The sequence below is a fragment of the Diceros bicornis genome, chromosome 5 (genome assembly GCF_020826845.1).
Source record: "Diceros bicornis minor isolate mBicDic1 chromosome 5, mDicBic1.mat.cur, whole genome shotgun sequence".
NCBI lineage: Eukaryota > Metazoa > Chordata > Mammalia > Perissodactyla > Rhinocerotidae > Diceros > Diceros bicornis.
Window position 1 is genome coordinate 80,152,283 of NC_080744.1, and position 19,280 is coordinate 80,171,562.

Here is a 19,280-nt window from a genome sequence, read left to right on the forward strand (position 1 = left end):
TTTTTAAAATATTAGTGATACATCACCCTCCCCAATTCCAGCTGGAGCATTTGATCCCCATCTAGAGTTGCCAGATTTAGCAAATAAAAATACAGGACAGCTAGGTAAGTGTGAATTTCAGATAAATAACAAGTCATTTTATTAGTATAAGTATATCCCAACCATTTTGTGGGATACTCTTATATTTAAAAATTTTTTTTCATTGTTTATCTGAAATTCAAATTTAGCTAGGCATTTAGCGTTTACCTGGCAACCCTACCAAACAATCCTTCAACCATTCTATGAAAACATTTAATCCCAGGCTCACACACAATAGACGTATTTAGTCATATTTATTGCCTAGCGATTACCCATATCATTTGCTCATGGTGTGCAGGTCTCTATCTTTTTGGCTGCATCCAGGTACATCTCAGGCAGTGAGATCCAGAGGAAGCCCTCTTTCCAAGTGGCACTTAAAATGCTGCCCTCACAGTATGGGGTTAATCGCACAGGCTGCTTTCGGAAGGTGGTGAGCCCACCAGAGGGGAAGATGTGGGGCACTTATCAGCTTTGCCAGAGGTGGGGATGGGGTCGGGTGGGAGTGGGATTTGGTGCTGTTTACACTGAATTCTGGAAATGTGGAGTTGGCCCTGGGAGTCGCTGTGAGTCCAGCTTCGTGGAGAGTGAAGGAAGCCCCTCCTCAACATCTCCAACAGGTGCCTCCTGGCCTTTCTTGAACCCCTTCCAGTTCAGGAGGCTCACAGCTAGCACACAACACATGGAGCAGTGTTACCTGTTGGCTTACCATTTCAGCCCAACTCCTTCCTTTTCAGTCCAAGGAAAGCGCAGCTCAGAGAGGCGAAGGGAGTATCCCTCAGAGCAGGGCGTCCTGACGAGGCCTTCTGAGTCTCTAATCCTGCTCCTTTTCCACTCAACTCCACTGTTTCTTTCTTTCTTTCTTTCTTTTTTTTTTTTTTTGTTAGAAGACCATAAACAGTTGTTATTTTTTCATGTCAAAAAGGATATGTGTCCCAAAGATGTGATTAAAGATTGTGCAAGGGTTCGTGTGTACACGTGGGGTTGAGAAGGGGGGTGGGCAGCCCTCGCAGGTAATGGGCATATAATTCCTGGCTCTGCTTGCTTGCAGCAGACTGCTGGCCTGTCAAGGGGAGAGTTCGGTGACTGACACGAAGATTTATTTCTGCCAGTGAGAGAATGGCTCATAATTTACAGTCCACTGAGCCAGCTTCCACCACGTCATTAGAGCCTTCTTTCTGTAGACAGTAATAAATTGTCTTATCACCAGTGCTGACATAACATGCTCCTTTTTAAGTGCACCATAATTTTTATTTTTAAGAGAATATTCATATTTGATGGCAGAGCTCATGGGCATCTGAATGCCACCCCAGAGAGAAGACTTTCTTTTTTTCTTTTTTTTTTTTTTAAAAGAAGGTATCATTCAATTCCCAAATGCCACTGGAAGGGGAAGGCTTGACTTCTAAACAGACATTGGGGGCAGTGGTTATCATTTCTCCTGTTTTACAGGGTCCATTCTGGACCCTGGATGGACAGAGTGACTTGTCCTTCAGCAGGGAGGCATCGAAAGGATGGAAGCAAGACGCTTTTAATGGTTTGAGTTGCCTTGATTCCTGGCCCCATCAGAAATTGTTCTGAATTTTTAAACCCAAACCTTAGCCTGGCACTTCTTTTTAAAATATTAGTGAGGGCCAGCCCGTTGGCTTAGCGGTTAAGTGCGCGCGTTCTGCTGCTGGGCCCCGACGCACCACTTCTCCGGCCATGCTGAGGCCGCGTCCCACATACAGCAACTAGAAGGATGTGCAGCTATGACATACAACTATCTACTGGGGCTTTGGGGGAAAAATAAATAAATAAAATCTTTAAAAAATAAAATAAAATATTAGCAATACATTGCCCTCCCCAATTCCAACTGGAGCATTTGATCCCCATCTAGGGTTGCCAGATTTAGTAAATAAAAATATGGGACAGCCAGGTAAGTGTGAATTTCAGATAAATAATAAATTATTTTATTAGTATAAGTATATCCCAACTGTTGTATGGGATATACTTATACTTAAAAAATTTTTTTTTTCATTGTTTATCTGAAATTCAAATTTAACTGGGCATCTAGTATTTATCTGGCAACTCTACCAACTAATCCTCCAACCATTCTATGAAAACATTTAATCCCAGGCTCATAGACAATGTACATCCTCAGATGCAGCCGTGTCGTTACTTCTGGAAGAAGGTAACAAGGGCATTGCTGCATCTTTGGGCTTTCCATCCCAAAGGACCTATTTGCTGCCACCCAAGGGACTCACTTTCTTGAGTCTCCCCTGACAGGGAGGTCTGGGGAGTGACACAGACAGAGCCAAGGCAGCTCCTGAGTTGGCAGACCACCCTGGTCTTCCTTAAGGGCCTCACTGGGCTGGCCAGTCCAGGCATAGCCTCTCTCTCCCTTTGTATCCTCTAGGGGGCGACAGTGCAGCCTGCTGATCCCCAGGGAGCAGTTCCGGAGGGACTCCAAGTGCCCCATGAGCACAGCCCTGAGATGGGGACACGACAGACGGTCACTGATGACCAGTGACTCCCCCAGGCTTGTCTCCTGTTCCTACTGACCCATGAGTAGACCAGCTGGAGAGTTCTGCTTCCCTTTCCCTCGATGGCTCTCGTGCCTTGATCCTCATCCAAGGATCTCCCTCGCTGTTTGGCAGGAAGAGACAAGGCCGGCTGGGCATTTCTCGGCTTCCTCCCTCTGTCTTTTGTCTTGTGCCTTCACAACCACCCCCTCCACCCCATTAGAACATTTGTTAGCTCACTTAACCTCAAGGACGTCAGAGGCCTTAGGCAAGGCCCTTCCTCCTTCTGAGTCTCAACTTTTTTTATCTGTAAAACAGGAGAAATGATAACCACTGCACAGGGCGGTTTTAAAAACAAATGAGACACAGATGTACATGAAAGCCTTACAGAGGCCTCAGTAAACTCGAGTGTGTTTCTCTTCGTCAGCAACTCCCTCCTCCTTCCTTCTTTGCCTGGTTCTCTCCTTCTTATAAGGCACTTATCAGGAAGGGGCTGATGCCCCTGGGCTGTGTGCTCTTTCTGGGTCTGGGATGTGAGGCATATCTTCTGGTGGAGATGCAAGGTTCTCCCTGTGGGGCTGATCAGTCCAGAAGACGTCTTTAACACAGCTGCACACATACAGACACTTCTACCACCATCTATGTTTACAAGTAGCAATCAGATATTGCCAAAGCTCTGACCTATAATCATAGCTCTTACACAATCTAAGTGCAAGGCACAAGTTGGAGCACTTTATCTACACTGACTCATTCAAAGAGAACACGAATATTATGCCCATTTTATGCTCAGTTGGGAAACCTGAGGCCCAGAGAGGTTAGCCTTCTTGCCCGAGGTCACACAGCTAGGAAGTGGCAGAGCTGAAATGAGAACCCTGATGGTCAGTTCAAGAATCTCTGCTCTAACCACAGTGCTATGCTGCCTCTCATATTCCCGCCTGGGCGATCCTTCTCCATTCGGACCATTCCCTGCCTATTCCGTGGGACAGGACCCGAGCATCACTTCCTGTCATGCTGTCAGTGGCCCTGCTGTGTGCTGCAAAATCCACCATGAGCTTTGACCTGAGAGGCGTAGGTTTTCTTCTTAACAACAGTGACCACCTGTGACTCGTGATGGCTACATGCTCAGGAGAGAGCATACTGCTCCTTTTGCTGGTTTCTAATGAAAGGACAATTTTACAGGATGGAGGGAGAAAAGGCTCATAATGAGAAAGAAAGAGAATAAGGGAACTGGCCTCAATCCAGATGAAGAGAGCCAGACACAAAATCATTTGAGCCGCAGACCCGTTGTTTGTTTACCAAATTTTCAACCTTTTAAAAAACCGAACATCAAATGGCAGGAATGGTGGCGTTGCTGGAGTTCCTACGAGTGGGAGGAATCAGACATGATGGCAGGTAACCCCGCAGTTTCCGCGTGGCAGCACTTGCAAAGGACAGAGGAACTCCTAGGTCTCACTCCTGGAGGAGAAAGAGTGAGGGCTTGTCGGGACCACAGATCATGCAGCTCTACTCTCTGCCGCTGGTAAGTCTAGGTGGAGAGAAAGTGTAGCAGGAATGATTTTGGCTGGGCTGGGGATTTGGGAGAGTTTAGACTATAAATAGTGAGGAGTATATAAAAAGCCTCAAGCGGATTTTTGGAAGTCCTAAATCCACTACGTAGAGCCAAGCAAGATAACGGGAACCATTTAGGTTTTAGTAACGTCTAAATGTAACTGGGCACAACGCCCCACCGCCCCACGCTTCTGCTGTCACCACAACCCTGTCAGCGTCTGCCAAACCAAGGACACACATCTCGGGGAGGTTTGCTGCCAGCTCGCAGGCTGCAAGCACTGTCCCAGTCCTGCATGGATGACCTCACTCACTCTCCACAAGGAGGTACCATTTTATATCTCATCTTCGATGCAGGAAACTGAGGCAGAGGAGGACAAGTGACCTGTCCAAAGTGACACAGCCAGCAAGTGCTGGGCTGAATTCCACGCTCAGCCCAGAGTCCACATCCCTAACCACCGCCCCACCCTGCCTCAGAGATGGGGCTGCAGAAGCCTGCACTAAGGCAATCCTGCAGGAAGTTATGCTAAAATCAGCGGAAAATCGCCGCAGCACTTGGAAAGGAACGTGAAGGCCTTTGTGTCTTGCTTCTTAAGGTCTTGTGGTCACCAGCCTTCTCTCATCTACTGGGCTCTTGTTTCACTGAATGCATTGATGCCTCAGGAATCCCTTTTGCACTCCCGTGGCCCCTGCTCAGCAAGCCTGAAGCCTGCCCTGCTCACAGGCTGGTCAGCGTGAACCGAGATCCAGATCCTGCCGCCCTTGGTCCTGTGTCTGCTGCTGGCTCCAGGAAATCTACAGTCAGGTCTTCAGTTCTTGATCTTTTAGGAAAATCATTGTCACCTAATATTGAGGGAAAGATAACCCGGGAGGAGTGACATTTAGGATTAGAGCGGGCTATCACATTTAGGGGAAAAATCCAGGCTCTAATGGATTTTTTTTAAACCTATTGGATTCCCTTCATGGCCTTGCCTACCCAGTCAGACTAGCCAACCCCATTCCCAAGGTTCTGGAAGAGGCTGCTGTAGGAAAATACTAGATCAGGGGTTCTATCTTGTTTAAACGAGGGTAGAGCAAGACCACTGGGTCTGAGGCTTCATCTTACCAGGAAAGGGGAGCCCGGGGAGCCCCGTGAGATGAAAAGCAGCGACTGAGATCCAACTGCCAGTTGGGCTCTGGGCTGGGCGTGAGAGATTCCACCACCAGTCATCACCGTTGGGCCCCAAAACGTAACGGAACATGGGCAGGTGAGCAATTCTGCCTGGGGACAAAGAGGAGAGGGCTGCAGTGAGGGAGGGGGGCTTTCAGTTAAGGAAGGCTTCACAGAGGAGGTGACCTATGGCATGGGCCTGCGAGGATGAACCTGAGTGTGCGGGAGGAGAGTGGAGGGAGGCATGCCCAGGGCGGAAGTGGTGACAGCCAAGCTGCCCGGGCCTGAATGGCTAGTCCGTTTGGGAACAGTGTTTGGCCCCACGGTGGGGCAGGAAGAGTAGGAAAGACAGCACCAGCTTGCTCAAGGCTGTGAGGGCTGTGCCCCCAAGCTTGGTCTCCACCCTGCTGGCCACAGAGCCTCATGATGGTGTAAGTAGGCTACAAGAGTGCTTGGGAACCAAGACGGTGGGTTGAGGGGCAGTGGGCTGGAGCCAGAGACCACATGGGAAGTTATCATGACAGCCCGTGTGTGCATGAGGACCGCGGCAGGGACAGGAGCCGTGGGGATGGGCAGGAGGCGACGGGTGAGAGAGGCAGGAGTCAGGCAGAGACCACTCGGGGTCACTGAGGGAACCATAGTTCTGTGGATGCCACAGGGAACCCTGGAGGCCAGGGTCTGGGCAGGGTGAGGCGAGGAGGCTGGCGTAGGTTGCTCTGGGTATAAGAGGCCAGAGACAGTGGAGACGTTGAGCAAAGAGCTAAAGATGTGGGAGCCAAGGGGTGGCCTTCTGAAGACAGAGAGAGGCTGCAGATCAGGTGTGAGAGCCACTGAGGTTAGGATGGTTGGAATAGTGGGAAGAGTCCCTCCTCTGCTTTACACTCCTCTTGGAATCAAGTCCAAATTCTTGCCGGGGTTGATGCAGCTGTCACAGCCTGGCCTCTGGCCATCCCTCCTGTCTCCTCTCATGCCTCCCTTCTTTTATTATCAGTGCCCCTGCCCCTCTGCTTCACCTCTAGTTCTTCCACCACACCACCTTCCTCCTGCCTCAGGGCCTTTGCACATGCTGGTCCCATGCCAGGAGCTCTGCCTGGAGCTGGGTAACACCTGGGTAACCCACCCGGGAGAGACTGTGCTTCTCTTAGGTTGCTCTTCCATCCCCATCTCAGCTTTTCCATCGCCTGTGTCACCAGTTCCTTCCACTGTAAATACTTGTATGATTTCTGCTTTCCCACTTGGACCTGACTGATGGTCCACTCATCTGGCTATTTCCTGTTTATTTCTTGAGCTCAGCTTAAAAGTCACTTCCTCCAGAAAGCCTGAACCATGCAGTTCAATGCTTTTCCAGCATCTGACAGACTCCGTTGTGTGTGGTGGGGGTAGGGGTAGAGCATATGGGAATTTGGGGCATTGTATGGACTTTGGATTTTGCTCTGCGTGAGACTGGAAGCTGTGGGAGAATTTTAAGCCGAGGGTGGCCCATCTGACTTCCGTTTCCACATGATCCTCCGTGTTGAGGATTGACTCAAGGGGGCAAGGGCTAAACAGGGAAGGCACTTAGGAGGCTGTTGAGTTACACCAGGTGAGAGGTGAGGGTGGCCTGGCCCGGGGTGGTGGCAGTGGAAGTGGTCAGACTCTGGGTGGATTTCTAAGGTAGAAACTATTGGATTCACTGACAGCCCAGACACGGTGTGAGGGGAGGGGTCAAGGAGGATGGCAGGCTTTGGAGTTGCATTTCACTGTGGTGGGGAAAACTGGGGATGGAGTGGGGGACGGAGATCAGGAGCCCGGTTTTTGTGACATGCCTTAGACACCCAAGTGGAGAAGTCATTGGCCGCCTGGAGCTCAGGAGCGAGGTCCAAGCCAGCGATACACGTTGGGAGCCATCAGCATGTCACGGGCGTCTTTAGTTACGAGAATGGCGGACATCACCAGGGGAGTGGAGGAAGAGAGAAGCCCAAGAACTGGGCTTGGGCACTTGATGCTGGGAAGGAACTGGCAATGGAGACTGAGAGCAGCAGCTACTGAGGTGGGAGGGGAACCAGGGGGTGGGGAGGGGTGTCCTGGAGGCCACGTCGGGGGTGCTTCAAGGACAAGCGTGCTCAGCCAGGTGAATGCTGCAGGCAGGGCTCCCACGGACGGACCGAGAACTCACTACTGGATTTAGCAACTCAGGGCTGCTGCTGATGGTGACAGAGTGCAACGGCGGGCAGTGACAGTGTGGCCTCATTGGGTTTAAGAGACAGCAGGAGAGAAATTGAGACAGTGGGTGAAGACAACTCTTTTGAAAGTTTTGCTTTGCTAAGAAGGGAAGAAGAGAAATGGGAGGGTAGGAGAGAGTTTTTTGTTGTTTTATTTTTAAGATGGATGGAACAACAGCATGTTTGTAAGTAAACAGAGATAATTCAGCAGGAGAAATTCATCAGAGATAAGTGCACAGAGATAACGCAGCAATGGTGCAGGGACACCCTTGAGTAACTGACATGGGGAGGGGTCAGCATGGGGCTGGTGGGGGAGGTCCTCAATAGGAGCAGGCGTCCCCCCTACAGCCACCGTGGTGGGCAGAGCCGGCAGGGCGGGTGCAGGGGAGGAAGGTCTCTTCTGAGAAAGATGTTAAGAAGGAAGCAGAGCTGGCAGCTGAGACTGAGGTTAGCGGAGGAAGGGATGGGAATTGGAGAAAGAAGGGTAGAACAGTCGTGGAAAAGAGGCGGATTCAGCCCGACTGCAGAGGTGTGTGACGAGGAGTGTCAGGGAGACCCAGGCTGGTTTGCCTCTTCTCCAGCTACGGTCGACTGTGCGTGCAGGTGCCGAGTCAGCGGAGAGCTGGGTCCACAGTGACTCTCAGGTGAAGAGTGAAGTGACCTTTTCCAGGGCATGGGCGGTGAAGACAGGGGGAGAGACAGAGAGGTGGTGTGAAGGGGGCGCAGGAGTGGGGACGCCTTTGTAGAGTCGGGGAGCTCTGGTAAATGCACAGCTGCAGGGGAGGATCTGGGAAAGGAAAAGATTAACGGTCAGGAGCACGGGTAATTGCCAGAGCAAGATTCCACAGAGGCAGGGATTCTCTGGGGTCTGGGGCAACAAGGGGCAGCTATGAGAGGGGCAGGGAGACCCCCTACCCAAGGGCAGGAGGTCAGAGAACTAACGTGTTTGTGCCTTCTGGCCTTTGTTTCCTTGGGGTAAGAGAGAAGCTACAGGGTGGGATCTGCTTTCCAGGAAGGGGAACTTGCCAGGAAGAAAACAGCCAGCCAACTCCCCATCCCCACCCAGCCAGGCTACTTCATTTACGTCCCTGAGATGCACTGTCCCATTATTTGCGTATACTCTCGGGTTCCCAAAATAATTCTTGTCTAGAAAGGACTCATTTTCTAGCTCTTCTTCTCTCTGGCATGTGCCTGCAACCCCCCACTCCCACCCCGTATTCTGCCTCGCTCCATTTGCCATGACTCTGGAGGGAGCTCAAGTTCCTAATTTACTCTCACTTGCGAACAGTATTTAGGCAACAAACCTGAAACTCCTCCTGGAGTCAAAATGATGTCTCCACACAGGAATAAGACTCACATCCTGCGATGTGCTTGACTTGAGTAAAATGCAACGCCATCCTGAGGGTCTGCTTGGCATGGGGGTGGGGCAGCCCCTCCCTCCCTCCCTTCCCTCCTTCTTTTCAATAACCATTCATTTGCCGTCTGCTGTGTGCCTAACAGGATCTATATGAAGATGATACAATAGAAACCGAGAGGAGTGGTAGACCTGCTGGGGCCCACCCAACAGCCTTCCTGGAGCCGCCTCTTGCTAATAGATCTCTGGCTTTGCTCAATCTGGGGCAGTAATGTGCTTGGGGAATGTGTCCCCAGGAAAACAGCCAAGACTAACACAAACCAACCTGGGTAACCCCACTCACATTGTCAATGATGACTTGGCAGAGAGGGGTGGGCTTGTGACCCAGTCTAGTCAATAGGGCCTGAGGGGAAATGACCTGGGTGTTCTGGGCGTCTCCTCCCTAAGAAGACGAGAGACACTCAAGAGACGGAAGGTCGTTTCTGCCCTTCCTTCCTTGGAGGCTATCTTGAGAGGATAAAATGCTCCAATCTGTGGAAGTTATCTAGGCACATGAGGAGAAAGCCAGGCAAAGTATAGAAAAGCTATCTTGAGCCCTGAATTAATAACCCTGGATCCACCTATCACCAAATTCCTGTTTGTGAAATAAAAAACCGTCCTTATGGTTTGTGTTCCTTTTAGTTGGGTATTCTAGTACTTGTAACCAAAGGCATCCTAACTGCTCCAGCAAGGAGGAAATAAACAATTATGATTTTCTATCATGTGGCTCTGAGCCTCCTGGAAGCCAAGGCAAAAAGGAAAACCAGATAAATTGCAAAGCTTTCATTCTTAGTTGGGAAGAGCTTCTCAGGGAGTTTCAGCTTTTTTGCTTCTAAATTCCTTGTTTGACACTAAATTTCCCCGTGGGAGTTTATGAAAGGAACATTGAGATATATAATTGCTAGATCCAAGATAATTGTTTTTAGAAGCAGTTTTCACAAGGCTTTCTCTTAAGACAATGAGGAACTAGATATAAAGGGGGAGTCTAACCAGAGAGGCAAAGAGTGGGTGGAAGTTGGGTGGGCCTCGAGCTGCTCCACGCCCTCCCCACCCCAGAAAGGAGTAGAGCCCCAGATGAATCAGAGCCCACACTGAGGAGACAGTGAGACAAACCGGCACAAACACAGCGGGGAAGGCAGAGCACAGAGAAGGATGAGGAAGGAAGACTCCTGAGCCATACTGCAGGCAGGAGCAGCTGTGTGTGGGATCTGGGATGAATGAAAATGAGAAAAGAAAAGTGTGAAAGGCAGATAAGTGGAGCCAGCTGGGTGACCCCTGGTTTGTAGAAACACGGAGCCTGGGGAAAGGTTTCTCTGGGACGGAGCTGGAGGGAGGCAGAGGTCTCCTTTTTCCTGGGCGCCCCCTCATCTCAGGCCCACTCGCTGTGTGTGGTATCTGTGTCAGCATCTCCTGTCCCCTAGGCAAGGGGACCTTGTGTATTAACCGGGCTTGGCGGAGGGGCTGTCAGCTCTAAGGAGTGCCCCTGTGAGTCCCATCAGGCATCGCACCTTTGAACACCATGCACCAGCACTCCAAAGCATCCCAGGTGGTCTCCTGACAGAGAGGTAGCATTTGAAAATTCAAACTACCCAGGTAACAGAAGAGCCTTTGCCTTGCCAAAGGATTCACAGCAGGTTTTCATTAACACTGCACTCTCTGTACCTTGGCTGTAGGATGCTCATAGATGCTACAAAAAAAGATCAAATACATTTGAAAGAGTTAAACAGGTATCTTTGCTGCACTATGTCTTGAAGGCTTTAATACCATATGTCATCAAATCTAAGAGACACCCTCAATTGGAAGATGTATCAAGATTTCATGTATTACTAAGAAAGAAAAAATGTCCACGTTGGGAAGCCTCACAGGGCACCCCTCCAGAAAGTTGCAACAATGAAAGGGTATGCTGCCTGTGTAAGAGAATATGAGAAACAAGCCCACCACACAGAGAGCGACAGCAAGGAACCCACCGGTCTCTACCTTGGCCATGATGGAAGGAGGGAGAAATCCAGAGAAATGTCCTGCACTTATCATTTGAACAATAAGCTCGTTCTTAGTCTGGAGTCACACTACCCATGTGGTCCCCAAGGGGTCTCAGGAGCTGGTGCCCCAGATCACTGGCAGAAGCAAACACTGATCCTCTCTGGAAGAACTCAATTTTGGTCTAGGCCAGTGGTGACTGCAAAACACCAGACGTGAGATGTTCCCTGATTTCAGGGATGTTAACATGAGAGAAAACGTGAAACTAGGCATGATTTAAGGATGGAACGTTTATACGCCTGTGAAACCCCACAGAGGGACAGAGTGTACAGCCTCACCCATTCCATCCCAACCTGAGGGCTCCCGCCACCCAGGGGCAGCAGTGGTCATCGTTGTCACCATTGTTGAGTGCTTACTCTGTGCCAGGCGCTGGGCAGGGAGCTTTGCACACATCAGCTCCTGTCAGCATTGTAGCGCCCCTGCATGGGGACAACGTCATTACTGCCATTTCCAGCAGAGGATCCTGGAGCACCCTGCCTGAGGTTACACATGAGTAGAGGTGCAGCTGGGCTTTCAGCGCATGCTCTTCTCCAATATTCTGAAGGTGGTGCCCATCAGACACTCTGAGTGATGCCACCCTGGCCCACTGAACCTAGCACATGTCCAGAAATGTAATTTTTCAGTAAAGTGTCTATTGCCTAAAGGGAGGCAATTTCTGGATCAAATTCTGTTTCAACATACCCCTAGACACTATGTGAAGTCTTCTACTGTCCAGTGGTCCTGGCAGTACTGGGCATTCCTTGGCCCCAGCTGTGCAATCCTATACTTGCTGTAAAGGGATCAACAGTGGGAAGGAGGACACATAATTCAATATCATCTTCCCAGTGATGCTTCCTCCTCTTGTCTGATTTGGGAAGATGCTAATGTACCTATCACACCTCTGAAGTAGCGTTTTCTAAAACTTCAGAAATATGACCAGGCTCCAATCACCCTTCTGGTCCATGTCGTGTCCATCCCCAGACCTGCTGACCTAGGGAGGTGACAGGGCCCCCACCCACTCCCCCACAGAGCTGTGCGGCACTAAGGGCCATCTGGAGAGCTGGAGCCTGAGGGAGTAGTAAATCCCCTCCCTGCATGAAGAGGAGCCAAGTTTTATTACAGATCCTATCACAACGCAAAGAGCTGGTACTTCTGTGACTGAGCTAAGCCTGTCACCCTGTAAATCAACAGGAAACCCACAGGAGGCAATTTGATTTACGATGTTCATTTTGGGAAGCTGGTCTTCCTAAAACACCGAAGCCAAGATATTGCCCAGGCACTTTCACGATAAATGGCAAGTTTAGCCCAAAAGGACCAGATCTGTTAATAAAATAAATTCAGATCCCTCCAAATAAAAATTCAGATGCATTTCAGTCTCCTCTCAGTTCAGTAGGCTGAATCCCTTAATCTACTAAATTATTATGGAAAAGCCCTTATCTCTGCCTGTCAAAATCACTGCTGTTGTGGGGGTGCCCTCCTGGGAGGCACAAGCTGCTTCATAACAACTTAGGTTATGTGCAGTGTAGCATTATCTTGAAAAGGGCCACATACTCGAAGTACAGCACAGGATCTGGGACAGCGCCGAGAGACAGTCCAGCCAACAGGGGTCAGAAAGGTGACAGGTGTCGCCCAGATGCATTGGTGGTCAGTGACAGAGTGAGGCCTCTAATCCAGCCCCCTGACTCAGTCCAGCGCCCCTCCTCTGTGGGCAGCCAGGGTGACATTAGTCAGCAATGGGCTGAGGTTCTGGGTACTGTTTCTGCCCAATAGGGGTCATGGGGTCTCCTCTAGGGCAGCCCAGTGTGCGTTAGGGCCTCCTGCCTCTCGAGTGGGCAGGGACAGGCGAGTGTCTAGGCTGTCTGCAGGAAGAACATAAGGGCCCTGCATTCTGCAGCATGTGGCAGGCCTTCAGTGTCTGCCCAGGGAGCTGACCCCACTTGGTCAGGGGAGGGAAGTGGGGAGAAGTTGCATCTAGTGCAGAAAAGGGAAGAATGTGTGGGAAATCAATCCCCAGGTTCCAAGAGGGGCCCTGGCAGGAGCCCTTGTGAACAAGGATTTGGCTTGTCCCTGTGGGGCCTCCCGTTCTCCCACCTCCATTGGGGTGACTCACGCCTGCAGAAAGGATGAATCATGTCAGTTACGAAACTAAAGGGCTCCTGAGAGGGAGGCCGGGAAGGACCTGGGGAAGCCATCTCCGTGGATCCTGCTCTCTCCCCACCCCCTCCTGCCCCTCATCACCCACCTTCTATCTGCCAAGCCATAGACTAAAGCGAGTCCAAGACAGCACTCTGAACTAAAGGGACTGCTCCTGGAAACAGAGCATCAGATCCGCGGTTTCCTTCTCACCTCAAGGCCTTCTCCACCTATTTTTTGTTTCCCCTCCTGTACTGATCAGGGGAAAGGCTTGCTTTCCACATGGGGCCAGTTGGGACCAATGGATCTTGGAGGGAATGGGAGACAAGATCCTGAAGTGAAACTCACCTCTCACCATTTCTTGTTCCTGGTGTGAACATTTCCAAAATTCTCCAGGGCACACACACATACTTATCTACTGGATTCCAGGCGGCTTCAGGCAGCAGGGGCGCGGATGATGCAACTCACTTTCCCACCGACTGGTCCCAGCTCAGTGGGAGCTTTCAAGAGTTCACACAACCAGTGAACGCGGAACATGTGGCAGAACCTGGGCTCATAAAAACGTTTATCAGCAGCTTATTGCATGGCAAAAGCTCACGTCATCCTCAACACAGCCCTATGGGGCAGAAACCATTGTCACTCCCGTTACAGGTGGAGCGCTGTGCTCAACATGGACAGCAGCTTGCCCGAGGTCCCACAGATATGCAGTGGACAGTGTGGGGTTCACCTGCACCCCCTGTGTCCCCAGGTGGGCTGTAGCCTCGGGGTTCTACCGCCAGGTTTCTCCTGTACTTCAAGGAACCCAACTACTCTGCCAAATGTCTTTGCCCCACTTAACGTGCCCTTTCAATCAGGCCTCTTCTGGACAGGACCATGACCTCGTCTTTCCTTGTGGCTTCTTTCCCCTAGAATCCAGAACCCTTGCAAGCCCACTGTCTCACGCTGAGATGAGCAAGGCCACCCGTGAACGAGGTCAAACCCAACCAGGTGAATGAGGCCTCTAGATGCCCCACAGGTGGGCGGGCGCCGGCCTGAGCCCACCAGTCTGGACTCACCTGCGATGCCCCCAAGGCCCTCTTGGCTCCTAGTAGAACACGCGGGGCCGAGGCTGCCGCTCCGGCCGCCCTGGCCTGTCTGTGACCCGAGAGCCCCAAAGTCTGCGGAAGTTCCCCGGTGGGGGGCGTCTCGGGCCTCCCCTGCCGCCGCCGCGCCGCCGGATCCCGAGCTTGCGGCGGGCCCGGGTGCCGGCCGCCAGCGCGCGGGCCCAGGGCGCCACCGGGCCGCGCGGGCGGGAGCGCGCCGCGGCCGCCGCCTCCTCCTCGCTCCCGCCCGCAGCGGCGGCGGCGGCGGCGCTTCCCCGGCGCGGAGCGGCTTTAAAAGGCGGCACCCCACCCCCCGGCGCACTCGCCGCTCGGGCGCCGCGCGAGCCTGCCGCTGCCATGCCTCCGCGCGCGCCGCCTGCGCCCGGGCCCCGGCCGCCGCCCCGGGCCGCCACCGCCGCCGCGGACGTGGGGGGTGCCAGCGGGCCCGGGCTCCGGCCGCTCGCGCCGCGTCCCTGGCGCTGGCTGCTGCTGCTGGCGCTGCCCGCCGCCTGCTCCGCGCCGCCGCCGCGCCCCGTCTACACCAACCACTGGGCAGTGCAAGTGCTGGGCGGCCCGGCCGCGGCGGACCGCGTGGCCGCGGCGCACGGCTACCTCAACTTGGGCCAGGTGAGTGCGGCTGGCCCCGCGCGGAAAACTTTGCCGGCCGCCGCGGGCACGGCGCGAGGGGGCGTCTCCGCCGGGCTCTCGGCGCCGCGGCCGCGGGTGGGCAGGGGTCCGGGACGGCTCGGCCCGCACGGTCGGAGGCGGCCGAGGCGCCCTGCGGGGAGTCGCCGGGGAGCGCGGCGCGCGGGACACTCGGCAGAGAGGACCAGGTGGCCCTCGTGGGCGCCCACGCAGGCCCGGCGGCCGGGCAGCTCCCGGGCAGGGGGCCCCGGCGCGGACACCTGCCCGGCTGGGCAGGAGTGGGAGCCTGTCTCGGGCGCCGCGCTCTGCCCGCGGGCGCTGTCCTCAGTGCCCACCAAGCGCTCCCTGGCCTCGGAGCTCCGGCTTCGTCACGCCGGGCCCTCTGCTCTCGACGGGCGGCGCGGGGCTCCGGACCCTGTGCGCGCGCCGGGGCGGCCGGGGCTCGCTGGGTGACATGCGCATGGCCCGGCGTCTCGGGAGCCGCGCTCCATCGGTGTCCGCGGCTCCCGGAGAGAGGGCGGCTCGGTGCCTGCGCCGGGGAGCCGCGGCCAGGGAGGCTTTCCCGACAGCGTGAGACCCAGCAGCCGCGCCAGGGGTTGGAGTTGGGGGTCCTACGTTTAAAACCCCTCTGGGCATGGGGGAAGTTTGCTTTGTTTCTGGGCTTTTGTGCGTGATTCTAATGGCAGCTCTCAGCATACTAGCCCTGTGACCTTAGGCAAGTCAGTGACAGTGTGTACCGCGTGCAGTTGTTGGGACGATCCAGTGTTGTCTGGCAGCAAAGCGCCAGCTCAGGGCCTGACCCTGGCTGGTGAGCCAGGAGCTCTCCCGCGGCCTGGGCTGTCACTACGGCTGTCAGCTAGCAAGAGAGGACAAGCCCGGGGCAGGAAGGTGGCATTACTCCAAAGGATGCCGAGAGAGGTCCCTTTTTCCTGCTCCAACCCCGTGGAGGGGGGGGTGGGGTGAGGGGAGTGATCCTGATTTATGGCCCTGGAGGGGCCTCAGCAGGCTCAAGTGTGCAGTCCCACCAGGGGACCTCTCAGGGCAGTTAACAAGTCTCCTACAAACTACACGATCAAGTGAAGTGACAGGGAGTAACTCTGTGGTAACTCTAGTGCCAGGCAGTGTTAAATTTAGTTTCAGCATTATCCATGACAGAAGCCGTTAAAGTGTGGTAAATGACATTTCTTCTGCATCCTAAGTCAGTTGTGGGTGCTGTTAATGTGAGATGTGTGGCCTTTCAGAAAAGTGGATTCTGCTGTTTGAACTGTGCTTCACCCGGGGGGTCAGAGTGTATCTGAAAGAAAGCCATCACATCTTTTGTATATCGTTTTTTATATTTTGACGGTTCAAGTCTCTTCAAAGATCCTGTGATTTAAGAGTTTGCCTTTGGGTAGCTCTGGCTTCGTTTCTCTCCGTAGTTCCTAAATCTCCCTGGCTGATGGTCCAGACTGAAGAAGATGCTCCTCAAGGTTCCATCCCTGTTCATTGCTTCCCGTGTTTGCTTAGGGCCCCCAGCTCCTGCTACACTTCCCTGCTCTGCTCAGGTGGCCCAGCAATTTGTCTTCAGCTAAAAGTGACTCTTAAACTGCACGGTAAATTACCAAGTGCCTGGGTTTCTGGCTCCTATAATTAAATGGGCAGAGGGAAACTGAAGTTGAGCTGTGAGCTCTTGGACGTTGCAAGCGAGAGGCTCAGTAACTTCCCCTCACAATTCCTGTCCCCAAGAATCAAAAATACTGGGCTTTTGAAACAACTTCTGTCAGACTCACTGAGTTGCTTATGTGCAAAGTCTGCTGTCCTCATTTTGCCTGTGGGAGAGAATGTTCCTCCCGGCATGTACCCGCTCCACCCGGGACATTCTGGGTAGTGTCTCAAGGTCTCCCCAGCTCTGTACAGTGCAGCCAGGGTGAACTCCACACAGCCTGGTCACTTAGCTTGGTAAGAACGGTGCTGGGGGTGACACTATGGAGACATTCACCAACTGAGGGAGTTGTTGGTTGGGGATAGGAGCCAGCTCAGAGAGGGGTGTGTATGTGTGTGTGTGTGATTACTCAAGGAGGGCCTATTACTCTTTATTCCAAAACCAGCTTTTCTCCCTCCCCCAAGTGCACTGCTAATGTGGAAAAGGCCTGGAGCATTCCAACCTCTACCTACTCAATAAGAACTCTTTAAAAACCTTATTTGCTTTTTTCAGCCAGGAGAATTTGTGACTCATGAATAAGGTGTAGATATTATTAGCTTTGACTTATGGATGAGTAAACCAGGTGAAGCAAGGCATAGGAGCAGTGTGTGTCCACACAGTAAGTATGTATCAGCTCTGACGATTATGTTCCCTGCTCTTGGTCAGCTCCTACATTCTCTGGGCTAAGGTCTCCTTAGTGTGACTCATTCCCCCAAACCCTTAATGGGCTGTTAGTGGTACCCCTGGTACTGGCCCTAGCTCCCAGCCCTGCTTTTCTTATGGGTCTTTGCAGCATCCTAAGTTCTGGCTTGATTGTTTTACTTTCTTTCGTACAACTGATGACCCAATTCCATTTATTTTACATGGTGCAAAGGTAATTTAGACTTGTGGTTATTCACCTTTCTTGAAACATGGCTCCCTTTCAGAGTCTGGTAAAGGCTCTGGATCCTCTCTATTGAAAAATATGCATCATCAGGAACAAGACAAATCAGCCTCTTTTTGCTCTTCTATTCCTCATTATACTGGAGGTCCCAGATATTGCACCATGATTTATTATTTATTTATTTATTTTTTTGTGAGGAAGATCAGCCCTGAGCTAACATCCACGCCAAGCCTCCTCTTTTGCTGAGGAAGACCGGCCCTGAGCTAACATCTATTGTCAATACTCCTCCTTTTTTTTCCCCAAAGCCCCAGTAGATAGTTGTATGTCATAGTTGCACATCCTTCTAGTTGCTGTATGTGGGACGCAGCCTCAGCATGGCCAGACAAGCAGTGCGTCGGTGTGCACCCGAGATCCGAACCCGGGCTGCCAGTAGCCCAGCGCGCGCACTTAACTGCTAAGCCCCGGGGCCTGCCGCCTGCACCATGTTTTAAAAAGAAAAAAAAGGAATAAGAATTTGGAAGAGTCAAATGTCGCTATTAACAGATGACATAAATAACCATATGGATAATCCAAGAGAACCTAGAGACTAACTATTAGAACTAGTAAGAGAGGTTGAGCAGGTTACTTGATCGACAATAGCTACCTATACAGTAGCAACATCTGAGAAGATAAAAGAAATTATAATTCACTCTAGCATAAAAGCTACTAGATACTTAGGAATAAATCTAAAAAAAAAATATGAGACTTTCAAGGAGAAAATTACAAAATATTTGAAGGAAGTATTGAAAACAAGAAAGTCTGAATAATGAAGAGATAGATTATGTTCATGGATGGGAGGACTGACTATCACAGGTCCCCTTGAATTAATTTGTAAATTCAGTGTAATCTAGTTGAAGCACCAACAGGATTTTATATGGAGTGTGAAATCACACAAACGAATAAAGTTCATATGGAAGAGTAAGGTCCCAGAACACCTGAACCATTTCAGAAAGAACAAGGAGAGGGTGTCCTCTACCAGACAGCAAAACTTACCATAAAGTGTGGTGATCACAAGAGTGCGACACTGGCCCAGCGATGGTCCTGTCCGTCAGTGGAATCAACTTAAACCCAGGCGTATATGGGGACTTGTATGTGTAAGCAGGAGAGTTACAAACGGATAGGGAAGGAGGGAAAATTCAATAAACGGTGCTGAGAGAATTGACTCTCCATGTGGTAAAACGATCAGCTTCTCCACTCACGTTACACAACAGCAAATTCCAGATAGGATGAAAAACCCGAATCTGTAACAAGTCTAGAAATAACTATAGTGGAATAGCTTATGAACTTGGGAGAGGAAACGGTTTCTTAAGACACAAAAAGAACAAATAGAAAAAGGAAGATATTGATACATTCAAAGTTCTCTATAACAATGACATCCTAACAGTTAAAGAGCAAGTAACAGACTAGGAAAAGTATTTAATAACATATAACAAACAGGTTAGTGCATAGATTATTTAAAAAGCTATAAATAAGAAAAATTTATCAATGATCAATATCATTTATCAATAAGAAAAAGATCAATGCTAGGCAGAAAAAGGAGGAAGTATATGAAGAGGGAATTCAATGAAGAGGAGATCCAGATGGCCAATAAGCATGAGAAAAGCTATGGGGCAATGCAGCCTAAGGCAGTCATCCCACTTCATACCTGTCAGATTGGCGAACATGGAAAAGGCGTTAATATCAAGTGTTGCCAAGAATGTAGAGCAACGGGACTTTCAAATGCTGCTGGTAGAAGTGGAAATTAATATAACAACTTTGGAGAGCAATTTGGCAGTCCACGGTGAGGTCAAGTTGTATCAGCAAGTCCACATCTAGGCTTTTACTGGAAAGAAACTCTTGCACAAGTGGCCAAGGGCATTGTATAGGAATGTCACAGAGGCAGTTTTTGAATGAAAGGAAACACAATCTAAATATCCATGAGTAGAAGAATGGAGAA

The 19,280-nt window shown here is 51.4% G+C and overlaps 1 protein-coding gene and 1 long non-coding RNA gene across 3 annotated transcripts in view; one reads left to right on the forward strand and one right to left on the reverse strand.

The window, feature by feature from the left end:
- Positions 1 to 3,855: 3,855 nt before the first annotated feature.
- Positions 3,856 to 14,225, reverse strand: LOC131405439 (uncharacterized). Its single transcript, XR_009219971.1, has 4 exons — positions 14,070 to 14,225; positions 13,363 to 13,561; positions 5,227 to 5,382; positions 3,856 to 4,101 (listed from the first exon to the last, which is right to left on the reverse strand). It is a non-coding gene; the product is annotated as an uncharacterized LOC131405439 (long non-coding RNA).
- A 201-nt stretch (positions 14,226 to 14,426) lies between these two features.
- Positions 14,427 to 19,280, forward strand: part of PCSK6 (proprotein convertase subtilisin/kexin type 6) — a 187,898-nt gene continuing 183,044 nt past the window's right edge. For both annotated transcript variants that reach the window (XM_058542304.1, XM_058542305.1), the window contains exon 1: positions 14,427 to 14,723. In XM_058542304.1, coding sequence (XP_058398287.1) covers positions 14,454 to 14,723 — 270 coding nt within the window. In that variant the 5' untranslated portion in view covers positions 14,427 to 14,453. The remainder of the gene's footprint in view (positions 14,724 to 19,280) is intronic.